This window comes from Hemiscyllium ocellatum, chromosome 28, assembly GCF_020745735.1.
Source record: "Hemiscyllium ocellatum isolate sHemOce1 chromosome 28, sHemOce1.pat.X.cur, whole genome shotgun sequence".
NCBI classification, from domain to species: Eukaryota; Metazoa; Chordata; class Chondrichthyes; order Orectolobiformes; family Hemiscylliidae; genus Hemiscyllium; species Hemiscyllium ocellatum.
This window is the reverse complement of record NC_083428.1, coordinates 42422315-42440102: the sequence shown is the minus strand read 5'-3', so window position 1 is coordinate 42440102 and position 17788 is coordinate 42422315. Positions and strand designations below refer to the sequence as shown.

The following is a 17788-nucleotide window of genomic DNA, read 5'->3' as shown; positions in this document are numbered from 1 at the left end:
TTTATTCTCCCTCCTCTCCTCAGCCCCTCCACTTTCTCTCCATTCCTCAACAGCCTACTTGCTCCTCCCCAGCCCCAGCAACAATCTCTCTCTCTCTCTGTCCCGCCCCTCCCCGCCCAGGTCCCACCCCTCCCCCCAGGTCCCGCCTCTCCCCGTGTTGCAGCGCCCTCTGGAGTCCGGGAGGTCCTCCCTGCACGGCCCGGTGACGTCACGCGACCGCGGCCCAGCTTGTTGTGGTGTTGCTGCCACTGCCGCCATGTCCGTCAACTACGCGGCTGGACTGTCCGAGTATGAGCACAAGGGCAAGTGTGGCCTTCCGGAGGTAAGAGGTTGGGCCGCTGAGGGCGAGCGGCAGTGGGGAAGGATCCTGGACCTGGTCTTGGGCAGGCTCGGGAGGCCTCGGCGGCCCCCTCCGGACTGGGACCTTGCTGGGGCCAGGGAGGGACAGGAGGCTTCCCTGTACACCTTTGTGGTGCACTCACCGTTCTGTGTTCTTTGTGCCATGACATCCAGTAATGGGAGTTGATTGTTGGTTTCCTTATCTCTCATAAAATGATCCCTGTGAGATCCCTATTTATCCCTCAATGCCTACCTCCCCATTCCTGATGAAGGGCTTATGCCCAAAACAACAACTCTCCTGCTCCTTAGATGCTGCCTGGTCTGCTGTGCTTTTCCAGGGCCTCTCCAGCATCTGCAGTCCTCGCTTTCTCCTGGTCACTAAAAGCTAGCATGCAGGCGAAACAACTATTTAAAAGGGATGACATTAGAGATTTATAGAATCACGAGGCACATAAATAAGGTGATAGGGTGAACAGCAAAGGTCTTTCCCCTAGAGTATGGAAGTCAAAACCTTAATTTTAAGGTGAGGGTAGAAAGTTTAAAAGGACCCTGAGGGGCAATTTTTTTCACAAATGGTGATTTGTATGTGGATTGATTTGCCATTTGAAGTGGTACAGTTACAGCATTAAAAAGACATTTGGACAGCTACATGAATAGGAAAGATTTAGAGGGGTAGGACACAAACTCGGGCAAAGTTTAGTTTGGGAAATCTGGTGGGCATGGATGAGTTGAGGCATAAGTTCTGTTTCCATACTGTGTGACTTTGAATGGGCAGAGGAAAACTCTAACTCTATAATGGCTGACACCAAGGAAGGCAGTCAGCCCTTTCAAGCAGCTTAGTTGATGAGAGGTTCTTGAAGTCATTGTAATTTTGTAGGTTGATTGATGTCAAAGATTGAGAAAGTTCAAGAAGCAACAACTGTCCAAGGTCGCTGTCACTGAGGATGTCAATATTTTAGAAGTAATGTCTATGTAATTACTGTGTTGATCTTAGCATTCCATTGCAAAATTCATAGAGATGCATGTGCCTTATTAACTCTGGTCAAAAATAGATAAAAGTGTCAACAATTACCTGCTCAACTAGTCTTCAGGTATTGTTGTGAAAAGTATTTTCAGTGTTAATTGTCCCAAATGTAAATGGTCAAGCCAGTGTCTCATCAATGCTGAAAGACTGGAGCGACTGAGCTTGTATACCCTTGAGTTTAGAAGACTGAGAGGGGATCTGATTGAGACATATAAGATTATTAAAGGATTGGACTCTCTGGAGGCAGGAAACATGTTTCCGCAGATGGGTAAGTGCCGAACCAGAGAACACAGCTTAAAAATACGGGATAGACCATTTAGGACAGAGATGAGGAGAAACTTCTTCACCCAGAGAGTGGTGGCTGTGTGGAATGCTCTGCCCAGAGGGCAGTGGAGGCCCAGTCTCTGGATTCGTTTAAGAAAGAATTGGATAGAGCTCTCAAGGATAGTGGAATCAAGGGTTGTGGAAATAAGGCAGGAACAGGATACTGATTAAGGATGATCAGCCATGATCGTATTGAATGGTGGTGCAGGCTCGAAGGGCAGAATGGCCTACTCCTGCACCAATTGTCTATTGTCTATTGTTCTGAGGTCTGACACTGAAAACCTAGTTGAATTTGTGTGCACTTGACATCTTTGACTCGAATGTTGTTGCTGAGCTGTCCTAACCTCTTGCTCAATGTCCTTACCTGGCAGATCAAAGTATAAGTAAATATTATCAAATGAAACCATTAAAATATCTTGTGAACAATTAGCCTCAATCTAATACTGTTATAATTTTCAGCCCACAACTAAGCAAGTGCCTGCACCAAATAGTTCTTTCTAGTCCAAACACCCAACTCTGTGATCCCACAGGTCATAGAATCTTGGAATTTTAAAGTACAGAGGATGCCATTGGATCCATCATGTCTGTATCAGCTCCCGAAAGAGCTACCCAGCTCATCCTGTTCTCCAGCCTTATATTTGAACCGTCTAAATTCATCATTCAAATGTATATCCAGCTCCCTTTTAAAACCACCTATGAGATCCGCCTCTACCCCTCTCTCAAGCAACCCATTCAAAATCCTAATAACTGAGTAAAAAAGTTTCTTTACCTCACTCCAGCTCTGTTGCTGACAGTCTTGAAATTGACCCTTAGTCACTGACATACCAACTAGTAGAAATGCAATATCTGTCAAAATTTTCTATAATTTTGAACACCTCAATAAGATCACCTCTTAATTTTCTCTGCACCCAGGCAAATAAGCCTAATTTCTTTAACCTTTTCTTTATCAAAAATGTCTCATTCCTCATCTTATTCTCCATTGTACCTTCTCCAGGGCTTTTAACAACTTTCCTTAAATAAGCAGAGTATTGAGTACGGGAGTTGGACGTCATGTTGCGATTGTACAGGACATTGGTTAGGCCACTGTTGGAATATTGAGTGCAATTCTGGTCTCTTTCCTATCGGAAAGATGTTGTGAAACTTGAAAGGGTTCAGAAAAGATTTAGACGGATATTGCCAGGATTGGAGGATTTGAGCTATAGGGAGAGGCTGAACAGGCTGGAGCTGTTTTCCCTGGAGGGTCGGAGGCTGAGGGGTAACCTTATAGAGGTTTACAAAATTATGAGGGGCTTGGATAGGGTAAATAGGCAAAGTCTTTTCCATGGGGTCGGGGAGTCCAGAACTAGAGGGCATAGGTTTAGAGTGAGAGGGAAAAGCTATAAAAGCGATCTAAGAGGCAACATTTTCACGCAGAGGGTGGTACGTGTATGAAATGAGCTGCCAGAGGAAGTGATGAAGGCTGGTACAATCGCAACATTTAAGAGGCATTTGGATGCGTATATGAATAGGAAAGGTTTGGCGGGATATGGGCCGGGTGCTGGCAGGTGGGACTAGATTGGGTTGGGATATTTGGTCGGCATGGACGGGTTGGACTGAAGGGTCTATTTCCATGCTGTGCATCTCTATGACTCTAGGTACACTGAACAAAATGCAATGCTTCAATATGTCTGTCATGTAGAGGTGTAGCATCACTTCCTTGCTTTTATACTCTATGCCTGAACCCAATGATCCTATAAGCCACCTTAACAACTGTTTCAATGTGCCTGTTACCTTTAGAAAATTATGCACTTGAACCCCAAAGTCCCTCTACTCCTGTACTCCCCTCAAAGTTGTTCTGTTGAGCCAATATTGTCTGTCCATGTTTCTTTCATCAAGATGAGTTACCTCCCATTTCTCTGCATTGAAATTCATCTGCCAGGTGTCTGCTCATTTGGCCAACTTGTCAATGTCCCTCTGAAGTCACTTGGCGTCACCCTTACAATTCACGATTCTCCCTAGCTTAGTTTCATCTGCAAATTTAGAGATTTAGCTCTCAATATCCATCTCTAAGTAATTTATACAAATTGGAAAAAGCATGGGTGCGAACACACATCCCTCAAACTGGTCCCACTTCCTTGAATATATCATTGCTCAGTCATGTCTGCAACTGAATCAATGTAGTTAGGCTTGATCATTTTTCTGGGCATTTTTTGAGATGCAGCTCTCCTCGCTCACATAGAAAATAAGTGTTTTGCAATACTGTTTGAGGATGAACAAAAAGAATTTTCAATGTTCCAGCCAATATTTATCACTGAAGCAACAATGTAAAATAGATATTCTGGTTGTTTTACCTTGTTATGTATATTGTCTGCAAATTGACAGCTGAAGTTGTCTACACTGTAATAGTGATTAAACGTTGGAACTATTTTGTTGTAACTCTGGACTATTGTAAAAACCACTGTTTAATTACAAAGTTACCTTTTTGCTCAAAGCTTCCAAAGCAACCATATTCAATACAAGCAACATACTGTAAGTTAACACACGTAGAAACTGAAAGATGAATGAGCATTTATTGAATCTGGAAATTTCTTTCTGTTAGAATGTCAGTTAAGAATTTCCATTCAGCAAATTAATTTGTAGACAAAACTAATTTTGTGCAGACTGTTTGCAGATAATGGAAGAGAAAGCAATTCCCATCTTCCTAGTAATTAATTTGGTTTCGTCCTATGGTGTGAATGGACATTTGGGTTAAATGCAGTCTTGTACAGTAGCAGGATGTCTAAAATGTTTGCATTTTAATGCATTACTTCTGAAATATCATCATTAGAATAAGGACAGACGCAACAAGCAGTGTGTCTGCAGTAAACTCACACAAGTCATAATAGTCAGAGGGAAATTGAGAAACAAATTTGAAAGGAGATCTCAGCTATCTGTAAGAATAATAGAGTGGTTATGGTAGGGGATTTTAACTTACCAAACATAGACTGGGATTGCCATAGTGTTAAAGGTTTAGATGGAGAGGAATTTGTTAAGTGTATACAAGACAATTTTCTGATTCAGTATGTGGATGTACCTACTAGAGAAGGTGCAAAACTTGACCTACTCTTGGGATATAAGGCAGGGCAGGTGACTGAGGTGTCAGTGGCGGAGCACTTTGGGGCCAGTGACCATAATTCTATTAGATTTAAAATAGTGATGGAAAAGGATAGATCAGATCTAAAGTTGAAGTTCTAAATTGGAGAAAGGCCAATTTTGACGGTATTAGGCAAGAACTTTTGAAAGCTGATTGGGGGCAGATGTTTGCAGATAAAGGGATGGCTAGTAAATGGGAAGCCTTCAGAAATGAGATAACAAGAATCCAGAAAAAGTATATTCCTGTCAGGGTGAAAGGGAAGGCTGGTAGGTATAGGGAATGCTGGATGACTAAAGAAATTGAGGGTTTGGTTAAGAAAAAGGAGGAAGCATATGTAAGGTATCTGACAGGATAGATCGAGTGAATCCTTAGAGTATAAAGGAAGTAGGAGTATACTTAAGGAAATCAGGAAGGCAAAAAGGGGACATGAGATAGCTTTGACAAAATGAATTATGGAGAATCCAAAGGGTTTTTACAAATACATTAAGGACAAAAGGATAACTAGGGAGGAAATAGGGCCCCTCAAAGATCAGCAAGGTGGCCTTTGTGTGAAGCCACAGAAAATGGGGGCGATACTAATTGAGTACTTTGCATCAGTATTTACTGTGGAGAAGGATATGGAAGATATAGATGGTGACACCTTGCAAAATGTCCAGATTACAGAGGAGGAAGTGCTGGATGTCTTGAAATGAATAAAAATGGATAAATCCCCAGGACCTAATCAGGTGTACCCGAGGACTCTGTGGGAAGCTAGGGAAGTGATTGCTGGGCCTCTTGCTGAGATATTTGTATCAACGATAGTCACAAGTGAGGTGCCAGAAAACTGGAAGTTGGCTAACGTGGTGCCATTGTTTAAGAAGGGTGGTAAGAACAAGCTAGGGAACTATGGACCAGTGACCCTGACGTTGGTGGTCGGCGAGTTGTTGGAGGGAATTCTGAGGAACATGATGTACATGTGTTTGGAAAGGCAAGGACTGATTAGGGATAGTCAACATGGCTTTGTGCATGGGAAATCATGTCTCACAAACTTGATTGAGTTTTTTGAAAAAGTAACAATGAGGATTGATGAGGGCAGAGTAGTAGATGTGATCTATATGGATTTCAGTAAGGCATTTGACAAGGTTCCCCATGAGAGACTGATTAGCAAGGTTAGATCTCACAGAATACAGGAGGAACTTGCCATTTGGATACAAACCGGCTCAAAGGTAGAAGACAGCGGGTGGTACTGGAAGGTTGTTTTTCAGACTGGAGGCCTGTGACCAGTGGAGTGCCACAAGGATCGGTGCTGGATCCTCTACATTTGGATGCGAGCATGAGAGGTATTGTTAGTAAGTTTGCAGATGACACCAAAATTGTAGGTGTAGTGGACAGCGAAGAAGGTTACCTCAGATTACAACAGGATCTTGACCAGATGGGCCAATGGGCTGAGAAGTGGCAGATGGAGTTTAATTTAGATAAATGCGAGGTGCTGCATTTTGGGAAAGCAAATCTTAGCAGGACTTATACACTTAATGGTAAGGTCCTATGGAGTGTTGCTAAACGAAGAGACCTTGGAGTGCAGGTTCATAGCTCCTTGAAAGTGGAGTCTCAGGCAGATAGGATAATGAAGAAGGCATTTGGAATGCTTTCCCTTATTGGTCAGAGTATTGAGTGCAGGAGTTGGGAGGTCATGTTGTGGCTGAACAGGACATTGTTGGAATATTACATGCAATTCTGGTCTCCTTCCTATCAGAAAGACGTTGTGAAACTTGAAAGGGTTCAGAAAAGATGTACAAGGATAGATGTCAGGGTTGGATGATTTGAGCTACAGGGAGAGGTTAACAGGCTGGGGCTGTTTTCCCTGAAGCATTGGAGGCTGAGGGGTGACCTTAGAGGTTTACAAAATTATAAGGGGCATGGATAGGATAAATAAGTAAAGTCTTTTCTCTGGGGTTGGAGAGTCCAAGACTAGAGGGCATAGGTTTAGAGTGAGAGGGGAAAGATATAAAAGAGAACTACGGGGCAACTTTTCCACACACAGGGTGGTATGTGTATGGAATAACTGCCAGAGGAAGTGGTGGAGGCTGGTACAATTGTAACATTTTTAGAGGCATTTGGATGTGTATATAATAGGAAGGGTTTGGAGGGATATGGGCCCAGTGCTGGCAGGTGGGATTAGATTGGGTTGGGATATCTGGTCAGCATGGACTGGTTGGACTGCCATGCTGTACATCTCTGACTCTATGACTGTAAATGACGAGAATGAATGACTAAATGATCTGTTTTTGGTGGCAGAGTTTGACGGAGGTCCATGAACTAGGTCTCTGGTCAACATCTGCAAATGTGTTGCTGGTCAAAGCACAGCAGGCAAGGCAGCATCTCAGGAATAGAGAATTCGACGTTTCGAGCATAAGCCCTTCATCAGAAATAAGAGAGAGAGAGCCAAGCAGGCTAAGATAAAAGGTAGGGAGGAGGGACTAGGGGGAGGGGCGATGGAGGTGGGATAGGTGGAAGGAGGTCAAGGTGAGGGTGATAGGCCGGAGTGGGGTGGGGGCGAAGAGGTCAGGAAGAGGATTGCAGGTTAGGAGGGCGGTGCTGAGTTGAGGGAACCGACTGAGACAAGGTGGGGGGAGGGGAAATGAGGAAACTGGAGAAATCTGAATTCATACCTTGTGGTTGGAGGGTTCCCAGGCGGAAGATGAGGCGCTCCTCCTCCAGCCGTCGTGTAGTTGTTCACAACTACACGACGGCTGGAGGAGGAGCGCCTCATCTTCCGCCTGGGAACCCTCCAACCACAAGGTATGAATTCAGATTTCTCCAGTTTCCTCATTTCCCCTCCCCCCACCTTGTCTCAGTCGGTTCCCTCAACTCAGCACCGCCCTCCTAACCTGAATCCTCTTCCTGACCTCTCCGTCCCCACCCCACTCTGGCCTATCACCCTCACCTTGACCTCCTTCCACCTATCCCACCTCCATCGCCCCTCCCCCTAGTCCCTCCTCCCTACCTTTAATCTTAGCCTGCTTGGCTCTCTCTCTCTCATTCCTGATGAAGGGCTTATGCTCGAAACGTCGAATTCTCTATTCCTGAGATGCTGCCTGGCCTGCTGTGCTTTGACCAGCAACACATTTGCAGCTGTGATCTCCAGCATCTGCAGACCTCATTTTTTACTCCGGTCAACATCTTCCAGTTGTCTCAAATTGTACACTTTAAGCAGGAAGGTGTCTCGTGTCTTACTAGAAAAACAGCATTCTCTGTTCACTGCTGTGAGAGTTAAAGATTATGCAGTTGAGTCTGGTAGTTCTTGCTTGGAAAATCATTCAGGCTCTGGTGAGAATGTTACCAAATTATCAAAGCTGATATTTCAATTTAATTTCCGCTTCACAGCAAACTGGGCCAGCAGAAAAAAAACACAAAACCTGGTCATAGACATCCTAGTTGCATTTTGTATTGAAACCAAACTTCACTTTGTTGTTTATGACAGAATTTTGATCCTCCTGATGAGCTGGAGAGAAAGGTGCTGGAACTGGCTGATCTTGTACGAAATGCCTCGTATGTGGTGGTGCATACTGGGGCTGGCATCAGCACTTCTTCGGGAATTCCTGACTTCAGGTACGCTGCCTTGGCTCCACAGTTTTTTTTTGTCTAAAACAGAGCTGTGCCACTTATGCAATTTGCTGATGTATCTGAATTGCTTGCTCAGAATTGTCCTACTTTGTTCACACACACAGTATTTCTGAGGCATTGATTTTTTTTTAATATTAAAGCCTCAACACTTAGATCAGATGCAGAATTATGTTTAATTTTTAATTAAAATTAAATGTTTCACATTTCCATTGGTTAAAAAACTAGAGGACATGAATGAAACAGTCACTTCTTTGCCTGGAGAATGGTTGGAATATGGAATTCAATTCTTCTGGTAGTTGGGGTGAATGGCATAAATATATTTAAGGGGAAGATAGATAAATAAATAAGGGAGTAGTAAATAAAAGGGAGCATTAATGGATGAAATAAGAAGGGAAAAGGCTGATGTGGAGCATAAACAGATGCTCGGACCTGTTGGGTCAAATATTGTATTTCTGCATTGTAAATACTGTGTATTCGTAATGAAACTTCTTCCAATCTTCACTGACTCAATATCTATACCTTCAGTTTCTTCTACTACTACACCTCCGCCTCGCCCTCCTCCGCCTCGCCCTCCTCCGCCTCACCCTCCTCCGCCTCGCCCTCCTCCGCCACCTCATCCTCATCCTCCTCCTCCTCCTCCTCCTCCTCCTCCTCCTCCTCCTCCTCCTCCTCCTCATTCTCCTCCTCCTCCTCCTCATTCTCCTCCTCCTCCTCCTCATTCTCCTCATTCTCCTCCTCCTCCTCCTCCTCATTCTCCTCCTCCTCCTCCTCCTCATTCTCCTCCTCCTCCTCCTCCTCATTCTCCTCCTCCTCCTCCTCCTCATTCTCCTCCTCCTCATTCTCATTCTCATTCTCCTCCACCCCTCCTCCACTCCTCCTCCTGAACTGTAGAGAATTCTCTCCCCCCACCCCATTGTCTCTATCATTGATAACCATGTTATCTGCCGTGTAGGTATCATTCTCTGAAATACAGAATCCAAGTCTCTGCCTCCCTGTTTTCACAAGATGCAACCACTTTCACCATAGTTTTTCGTCGGCACTCTTGATATTAGTGTCAGTTTTTATCTGTTTATAGCTTTGGGGAGAATTTTGGGACAGTATATGCATAAATGCAATTTTTATAAAAAATACCCTCACCATGTGATTCCACCCTCCCCCCCCCCCCCCCCCCCCCCCCCCCCCAAAAAAAAACTTATTTGAATGGTGAATATTCACTCCAGGGTATTGATTGTGGTAGCAAATAGTTAGATCACTGATAATTGAAGTACAGTTTGGGGTTTGTAGGCTCAACAGGGTTTATTAGGTCATTGGCACTAGATTATTCAGGTTCCTCTTTCTAGTAGAATCTGGAATGTATAACTATTTTCTAATTAACCTGTTCAGTGATATTATTATCTCTGTAACAGGTAGGACTTGAGCCCTGCTTGCTCATGGATAGGGATGCTACCACAATGTCATCAGAGCCTCCATCCAATGACATTTACAGGTTTGAAATGAGTTGCTGGTTTTCAGGGTGTCAAGGAAACTGTGTGGCAGCATGAATTCTCTCCAATTGCCTTGTCATGGTGCTGTTCAAGCAGAGCAAGGGAATCTTTTGTTTGTTTGCCTCCCATCCATTTGCAGCCAGTCAGCAACAACTATCTCTTGGTAGTGTCCTAGGCTGCAAGGTGCAAAGATCAACATGACAGTAGATCTGTACACCTTGGAATATTTCCCAAACTCATGTTCAAATAAACTGGAAACTAAACAATGTTTTAATGATCGTGAAGAATTCTCTCAAGACTTAGTTTGTATCATTCTAACTCAGGTTCTAAAATTATACCATGCGAAGCAGATCTTTAATCAGTTTGACCTATTGATGGTATTATGCTTCTTTTAGACCTTCCCTGTGTCCAATATCTCATTTCCAGACAAAGCAGCATTCATTCTCCAAATGAAGTAATATAGGATCATGATAAAAATGCTCTATGACACTGTTCCAAGCTGATTGTTTTTATTTTCCATATTGTTCCTTTCATGGCCAGCAATACCTTCTTTCTCACCATTACATCATTACTTAGAATCCAACCTGGTCCCTATCTTTTTACTCAGCTGTATATTCCCCTTAGTGACGTCATCTAAAAGTATAGGATCAGCTTGCACAAAATTGCTGATATCATCCAGCTTCACCTCTTCACCACCTCCCTCTATTCCTCCACTGCCTCTGTCCAGCCATTTTTCTCACATCCAGACTCCAGTGAGTTGTTTTTTCTTCCATTTAAATGTGAGCAAGACCAAAGCCAACCATAACTAAAGAGATAATAGATTTCAGTTCTGTAATCTCATCTGCGCCCACTCCTGTCTCAGCTCATCTCATGACATCTTCACGTGTCCTTTTCTAACCTCTTGATTAACCTTGCATCCTCCACAATTCTATTGACTCTATCCACTTTGTACCAAATTCATTCATTTATTATTTCTGTGCTCACTGACCTGTAATTGCTATCGGTTTCCCAGACCACCAGCAAATTAAAATTTTCATTCTTGTGCTTAACTTCCTTCCTCACCCTTCATAACTCTTCCTTATCGCTGGCCTCTTCTGCAATTTCCCTCTCAATCTCTCAGTCTCTAGACTGCAAAATCTAGAAGTCTATATCAGAAGCCTACTACTGAATTTCCTTTTTAGACCTGTCCTCTGACCAAGTTTGTCATCAATTCTTTCAATATTCTGTTTAATTTTGACCTGTAGTTTTGTAAAGTTCCTGAAAACCTTTGTCCACCTTTTAGAGATTTAATGTAAATGTAAGTGGTGTATGCAGCTGACTGTTTCAACTTGGAATTGCGAAGTTGTGATTTGCAAAGAATCTGTGTTTAACTGAAAAAGCACCCATATCCCTAGTGCCTGTGCCTTTTGCATTGAAATTAGAGCACAAAATCAGGCAATTGAGTCCATCTGGTCTGTGGTAATGTTTATGTGCCACATCAGCTTGACACTACTTCACAATATACTTCATCCAACTCAACATCATCAGTAACTTGTATTTATATAGTACCTTTAACATAGTAAAACTGTCAGGCATACGTCAAGCATTGGAAAAGGAAGATAAGTCATTGCAGGTGATCCTCTGGCTATTATTAGTTAGGGCAGCATAGGGCCAGATGAGTCCACTCCTACACAAAAGATTATAGATCTAGAATGGAATGATAATTTACCTTTGTCGAAGGTAAGTAGGGTGTTATTTGTGACTTTGATTATAGCCAATTGGATGTGTTAGGTGCGAACATCTGAATGGAAGGATTCAACATTTAGTAACCTACAATATAATTTTTTCCAATTTTTGTCTCCTGTATTTATCTCATTTTGTTTTAAATATGTTCATACTGTTCATCTCTCTCATTTAATGTTAGCAAGCTTCACATTCTTGTCACTCTTCAGGTGAAGAAGTACTGAGTTCCTAACTAGAATTATTGGTGGCTGTTATAGATTAGATTAGATTAAATTCCCTACAGTGTGGAAACCGTCCATTTTGACCCAACAAGTCCACCCCGATCTCCGAAGTGTAACCCACCCAGACCCATTCCCCTGCCCTATATTTACCCCTCACGAATGCGCCTAACACTCTGTGCAATTTAGCATGGCCTATTCACCTGACCTACACATCTTTGGATTGTGGGAGGAAACCGGAGCACCCGGAGGAATCCCACGCAGACATGGGGAGAATGTGCAAACTCCACATAGACTGTCGCCTGAGGTGGGAATCGAGCTCAAGTCCCTGGTGCCGTGAGGCAGCAGTGCTAACAACTGAGCCACTGTGCTACCACAATCATCGTTTATTTTTCATTGTTTGTGTCTCCTCTACATGGTGAAATATACATAATCAAACCCTTCATAATTTTAAAAAGCTCTGTTAGGTCCCCGTTCAGCCATCTAGTTCAGAGCCCAGGCTGTCCAGTGTTTCATATTACTCACATCTCCTCAGTTCTCATATCATCAATTGAATGTTTTTTTCCCCTTTCTGCAGTGCTTCTATATTTTCTAGTTTATTGTGAAGCCTCTGCTGTTCATAATACTCAAGGGGATGGTCTAACAAAGGATCAATGCAAGCTAAACAATTTCAGCTTTTTGTTTCTTTGTGATCTCTGTACGAAAGCAAATCCTTGGTAATTATTCAGAGAACTGCAGCAAGTGTGAGGTCTCCAACTCATTCCTATGTTTAAATTAATTCAACAATTACATGCCTATTCTTACTAATCTTGGGAATTTTTCTGCAGTGTTAAACATTTTCCTTAAACTTGGTTAAAAGTGTCTACTGGTAGGGATCACTGCCACCTGGTTAGCACACCACATTGCCTATAGTGTCTTACCTTCTTCAAGGTAGAATCAATGCTGCATTTGCTCTTGGAGGAAGAGTCATCTGGCAGTGTTTTACATAAAATTCCTTGGGTAAGCCGACGTAAAGCAAAAAGGTGAATCAACTTATCCGATGTAGTGGCACTTCCATTTGAGGTGGTATCACGGTGCAGTCTTGTACTGCCCAAATATGAAAGCCACAGCTAGATATCTACAAGCATTCTCAGAACAAAAGCTTGCCAGCCCAGTTTGTAAACTGTTAAATGGTGATGTTGACAGGGGACCACGGGGTGTGTGGACGATGGAGGAGCAAGGCCTGGAACCCAAGTTTGACACCACTTTCGAGGAAGCCAGACCTTCCAAGACCCATATGGCACTGGTGGCACTTCAGAGAGCCGGTTTGGTGAAGTATGTGGTCAGTCAGAATGTGGATGGACTTCATGTACGGTCAGGTTTTCCCAGGTAAAATGTTTGAGCTGTTGTTTATTCCTACTGACAGGTTAACTCTTATTTTAATTCATAAACCTTGAATGTCTCTGCTATATGCTTTATATACATACCGAAGAAACATATTAGTGCTGCTGATACCATCTGACCTGCAGACCTGGACAGAGATTAGTTCCATGAATGCGCTACTAAAAATATTTTGAAGATTTGTCTTTTACAATGATTGAATTGCAGGGAGAATGGATAACCTTAAAATAAACATGAGAATTTATTTCAAAAGCACAAGGATAAATTTTATCTGTAATATTTGATAACCAGTTAACCCTAAAATTTGAATCTCTGTTTGGTAATTAGTCTAACATTGAGATCCTGAATTCAAATGTACAGGGATAATAGATAGACAATCTAATAAAATGGACATAACCCATTCCTTAAACCAATGAAGAAATGTAACAGCTAATTTGTATGCAGCATAATTTCACAACTAACAATCTAACAATCCAATCATCTATTTAGGAATATTGGTTGAGTGATAAATATCTTCAAGAATACCTGAGTGATAAACCGCAGCCCCCTAACCCCTCTTCAAAATAAGGGAATTGGACCTTTTCTGTCCGGCCAGGGAGAGAAACTTCAATTTAGGCCTTGGCCTAAAGGCAGCTGCTCCCATAGTGCAGCATCTTGTGTTTAAACCTCTGGAGTTCTTATCTTACTTTAAAAATAACAACATGATGGTACAGAGCCCAGTTGATAGCTGTTAAGTCTATTTGACCAATCAGTTGTTTGTCTCTTGTATTGCTATTTAACCCACAAGTAATTTCGAGTTTAACCAAGCCATGCTTCTGCTATGAACATTGGTTCAAGAAGAAGGGCTCATGCCTGAAACGTCAACTCTCCTGCTCCTTGGATGTTGCCTGACCTGCTGCGCTTTTCCAGCAACACATTTTCAGCTCAAGAATTTATAAGTTAATTCTCACAGGCAAGGTATACTGTTGCTTTGTCACAGTCTAGTAGATGTAGATTAGAATATTACTTAGCTCATCCTGAATGTTATGAGCCAGCGATTGAACCTTTTATTGAAAACAATGTGAGACAGTAGGTGAGTTGTTGTCATGTTTCAGCCTCTTTCAATAAGCGTTCATGTATGATCTGGTGTCTTCTCAATACATCTGGGATTTGTCTGGTTTGTAGGGAAGACACTGGTGATCGAATTGTCCGTTTCACGTTCAACCCACCACTCAGGCAGTAAAGGATTTTTAATGGGAAGATATCCAAAAGCTCTTCAGTCAATAGCAGCAACAGCACAATAAAACCTGAGGTTATATTCTTGACAGCTTCAACCAACTGTGCCCTGACATCTTCAACATGTCCCCCCGAATCAATTATTTAATCCATATCTGTAAGTAATTAGATATTCAACAACAAACAAACAAAATTGCAGCACAGGAACTGGCTCTTCGATCTCCAAGCATGTGCTGATCCAGATCCTCTATCTAAATGTGTTGCCTCTTTTGTAAGGAACCTTTTCCCTCTGCTCCCTGCCCATTCATGTAAGTGTCTAGATTTATCGTAAATGACACTGTTGTGGATGCCTCTACAACCTCTGCTGACAATGCGTTTCAGGCACCCAGCACCCTCTGCGTGAAGAACCTTCCGCGCATATCTCTTTTCTCTTCTCACCTTGAACTTGTGACCCATAGTAATTGAGTCCCCCACTCTGGGGAAAAAGCTTCTTGCCGTCCACCCTTTCTGTACCCCTCATGATTTTGTAGACCTCAGATCTCCGCTCAACCTCCATCTTCCTAATGAAAATAACCCTAATTTATTCATCCTAATATACTGCATGCAGTCAAGCTACAAGGATTGCAGTTTTCTCCTTCAAGGCTGGAAGGCCTTTATTTTACTGCAAGCAAGGGCAGATGAGTTGAAGGTGCTGATTAATGTATAGGGATATGTTCTTATTGCTATAGGGAGGGGCAGGATTGGCAGCTCAGTATTCCAGGGCATTGACTTTTCAGTTGAGACAGGGAGGTATATATAAAAGTGGTGGTGTTGCAATTTTGATCAAGGTGTAACAAGGAGGGATGTTATCTTAGAGGATTTCAAAAATGAGGCCATACGCGAAGAAATCAAAACAAAGAGAGATGCAATCTCATTGCTGGGAGTATACCACAGACCCCTAAACTGGAAGGGAGAGACAGGAGGACAGAAATGTAGACAAGTCTCAGAGAACTGTAAAAATAATAGGCAATAATAATAGCGGATTTGGAATGGTCAGAATCCTTAAAATGTTTCCCTCAAAGTTTGTAGAAAGTCCCGCAGGAAACAGTGTTGATGGACTTAATTTTACGTAATGAAGCTGGGCTAGGGTTGCCAAGGATTCTGGGTAACCCAAGATGGAGGACAGGAAAATTTCTGGCTGTAACAGCTGTTCCTTTTTGAGGTATTTTAGATGTTGGAGGTGATTTCCTCGAATTCCAGGAGCAATTACTGTTTTATATACTGTTGCATAGTTTTAGAACTTTGGGGGGGAAAAAGTCCAAACAACAGCAGTTTTAAAAGGGAGAAGGACAGACAAGGGAAGCACACGGTGAGGTCAGTGCAGGAGAGAGAGAAAGAAACTGACGCCACAGTGAACCTGCACCGTTATTGCCTTGAATTCATGTTTCGCTGAACATTGGAGTGCATCTGGGAAAATTAATAAACAGTAAAATTCACAATTAATCTTGGAGGAACTGTTTCACAGCACCGAAGCAGATAAGTTAATTGTTTTAAGCGTGACCCATAGAAAGTCTGCAGTTTCATGGGTTCTTTCTTGATTATGTTTTTTGAGATATGTCTCTTGTTAAACTTAAAATAAAATATAAGCCCTAACTATTCATTTAACCTGGAGCAGTGTTTTGTAGAGGAATAAGACGGTGTTATTTTCTGGGTCTGCAGATTGTGAAGGAGCAAAAATGATCTTTAGTAAAGTGATGGGCACTTCTTGTCAGATGTGGGAGTTTAAGGGTTACTGCGGATTATATCTGCAATAAATGCTGTTGGTTGTGAATCTTTTCAGATCGAATGGATTGGGTGGAGAGACAGAAGTGATGAGGAATTTGCAACAGTATGTGATGGATAGCAGTTATAGGGAGGGGGGATGTCTCAGATACAGTCACATAGATGGGTTAACTCCAGGAAAGGTAAGAGAGGTAGACAGCTAGTGCAGCAGCCCCCTGTGGCTGTCCCCATTTCAAACAAGTATGCTGTTTTTGAAAATGTAGGGAGTGATGTATTCTCAGGGGAACGTAGCAGGAACAGTCAGGTTTCTGGTATTGAGACTGGCTGTAATACGATGAGGGGTACGTTGGGTTCCAAGCGATCAGTTGTGTCAGGGGACTCTCTAGTCCGAGGTACAGACAGACATTTCTGTGGCCACCAGCGAAAAATCAGAAAACTGTGTTGCTCCCCTGGTCCCAGGATCAAGGATGCCTCAGAAAGGGTACAGAAGTTTGTTGAGGGAGAGAGGGGCCAGCAAGAGGTCATTGTCCACATTGGAACCAATGACATAGGAAAGGAAAAGGTTGAGATTCTGAAGGGAGATTACAGAGAGTTAGGCAGGAATTTAAAAAGGAGGTCCTCGAGAGTAGTAATATCTGGATTACTCCTGGTGCTATGAGCTAGTGAGGACAGGAATAAGAAGATAGAGCAGAGGAATGCATGGCTGAGGAGCTGGTGTATGGGAGAAGGATTCACTTTTTTGGATCATTGGAATCTTTTTTGGGGTAGAAGTGACCTCTATAAATAGGATGGATTGCACCTAAATTGGAAGGGGACTAATGTACTGGCAGGGAGATTTGCTAGAGCTGCTGGGGAGGATTTAAACTAGTAAGGTGGGGGGTGGGACCCAGGGAGTTAGTGAGGAAAGAGATCAATCTGAGACTGGTACAGTTGAGAACAGAAGCGAGTCAAACAGTCAGGGCAGACAGGGACAAGGTAGGATTAATAAATTAAACTGCATTTATTTCAATGCAAGGGGCCTAACAGGGAAGGCAGATGAACTCGGCATGGTTAGGAACATGGGACTGGGATATCATAGCAATTAGAGAAACATGGCTCAACGATGGACAGGACTGGCAGCTTAATGTTCCAGGATACAAATTCTACAAGAAGGATAGAAAGGGAGGCAAGAGAGGAGGGAGAAAGGCATTTTTGATAAGGGATAGCATGACAGCTGTGCTGAGGAATTTGTTAAGTGCGTACAAGAAAATTTTCTGATTCAGTTTGTGAATGTACCTACTAGAGAAGATGCAAAACTTGACCTATTCTTGGGAAATAAGGCAAGGCAGGTGACTGAGGTGTCAGTGGGGGAGCACTTTGGGGCCAGCGACCATAATTCTAATAGATTTAAAATAGCGATGGAAAAGGATAGACTTAATTTTTGCCATGGCTCCTTCATGTCACAGTCAGTCTAATGATGACTTGATAACAAAGGCATTACCCTCACCTTTGGGATTCAGCTCTTGGTCTTTTTTGGACTAAGCTACAAAGAGCTCAAGAGCAGAGTGGTTCTGCTAATCCCAACCAGACCAGAGTATACAGGTTATTGTTAAGTCTCGGCTGTTAA

General features: G+C 42.7%; 1 protein-coding gene across 1 annotated transcript in view; it reads left to right on the top strand.

The window, feature by feature from the left end:
* The first annotated feature begins 212 nt into the window (after positions 1-212).
* sirt6 (sirtuin 6) overlaps positions 213-17788 on the top strand; it is a 55007-nt gene continuing 37431 nt past the window's right edge. Inside the window, exons 1-3 of the mRNA XM_060846088.1 lie at positions 213-322; positions 8260-8387; positions 13012-13194. Coding sequence (XP_060702071.1) covers positions 257-322; positions 8260-8387; positions 13012-13194 — 377 coding nt within the window. The 5' untranslated portion in view covers positions 213-256. The remainder of the gene's footprint in view (positions 323-8259; positions 8388-13011; positions 13195-17788) is intronic.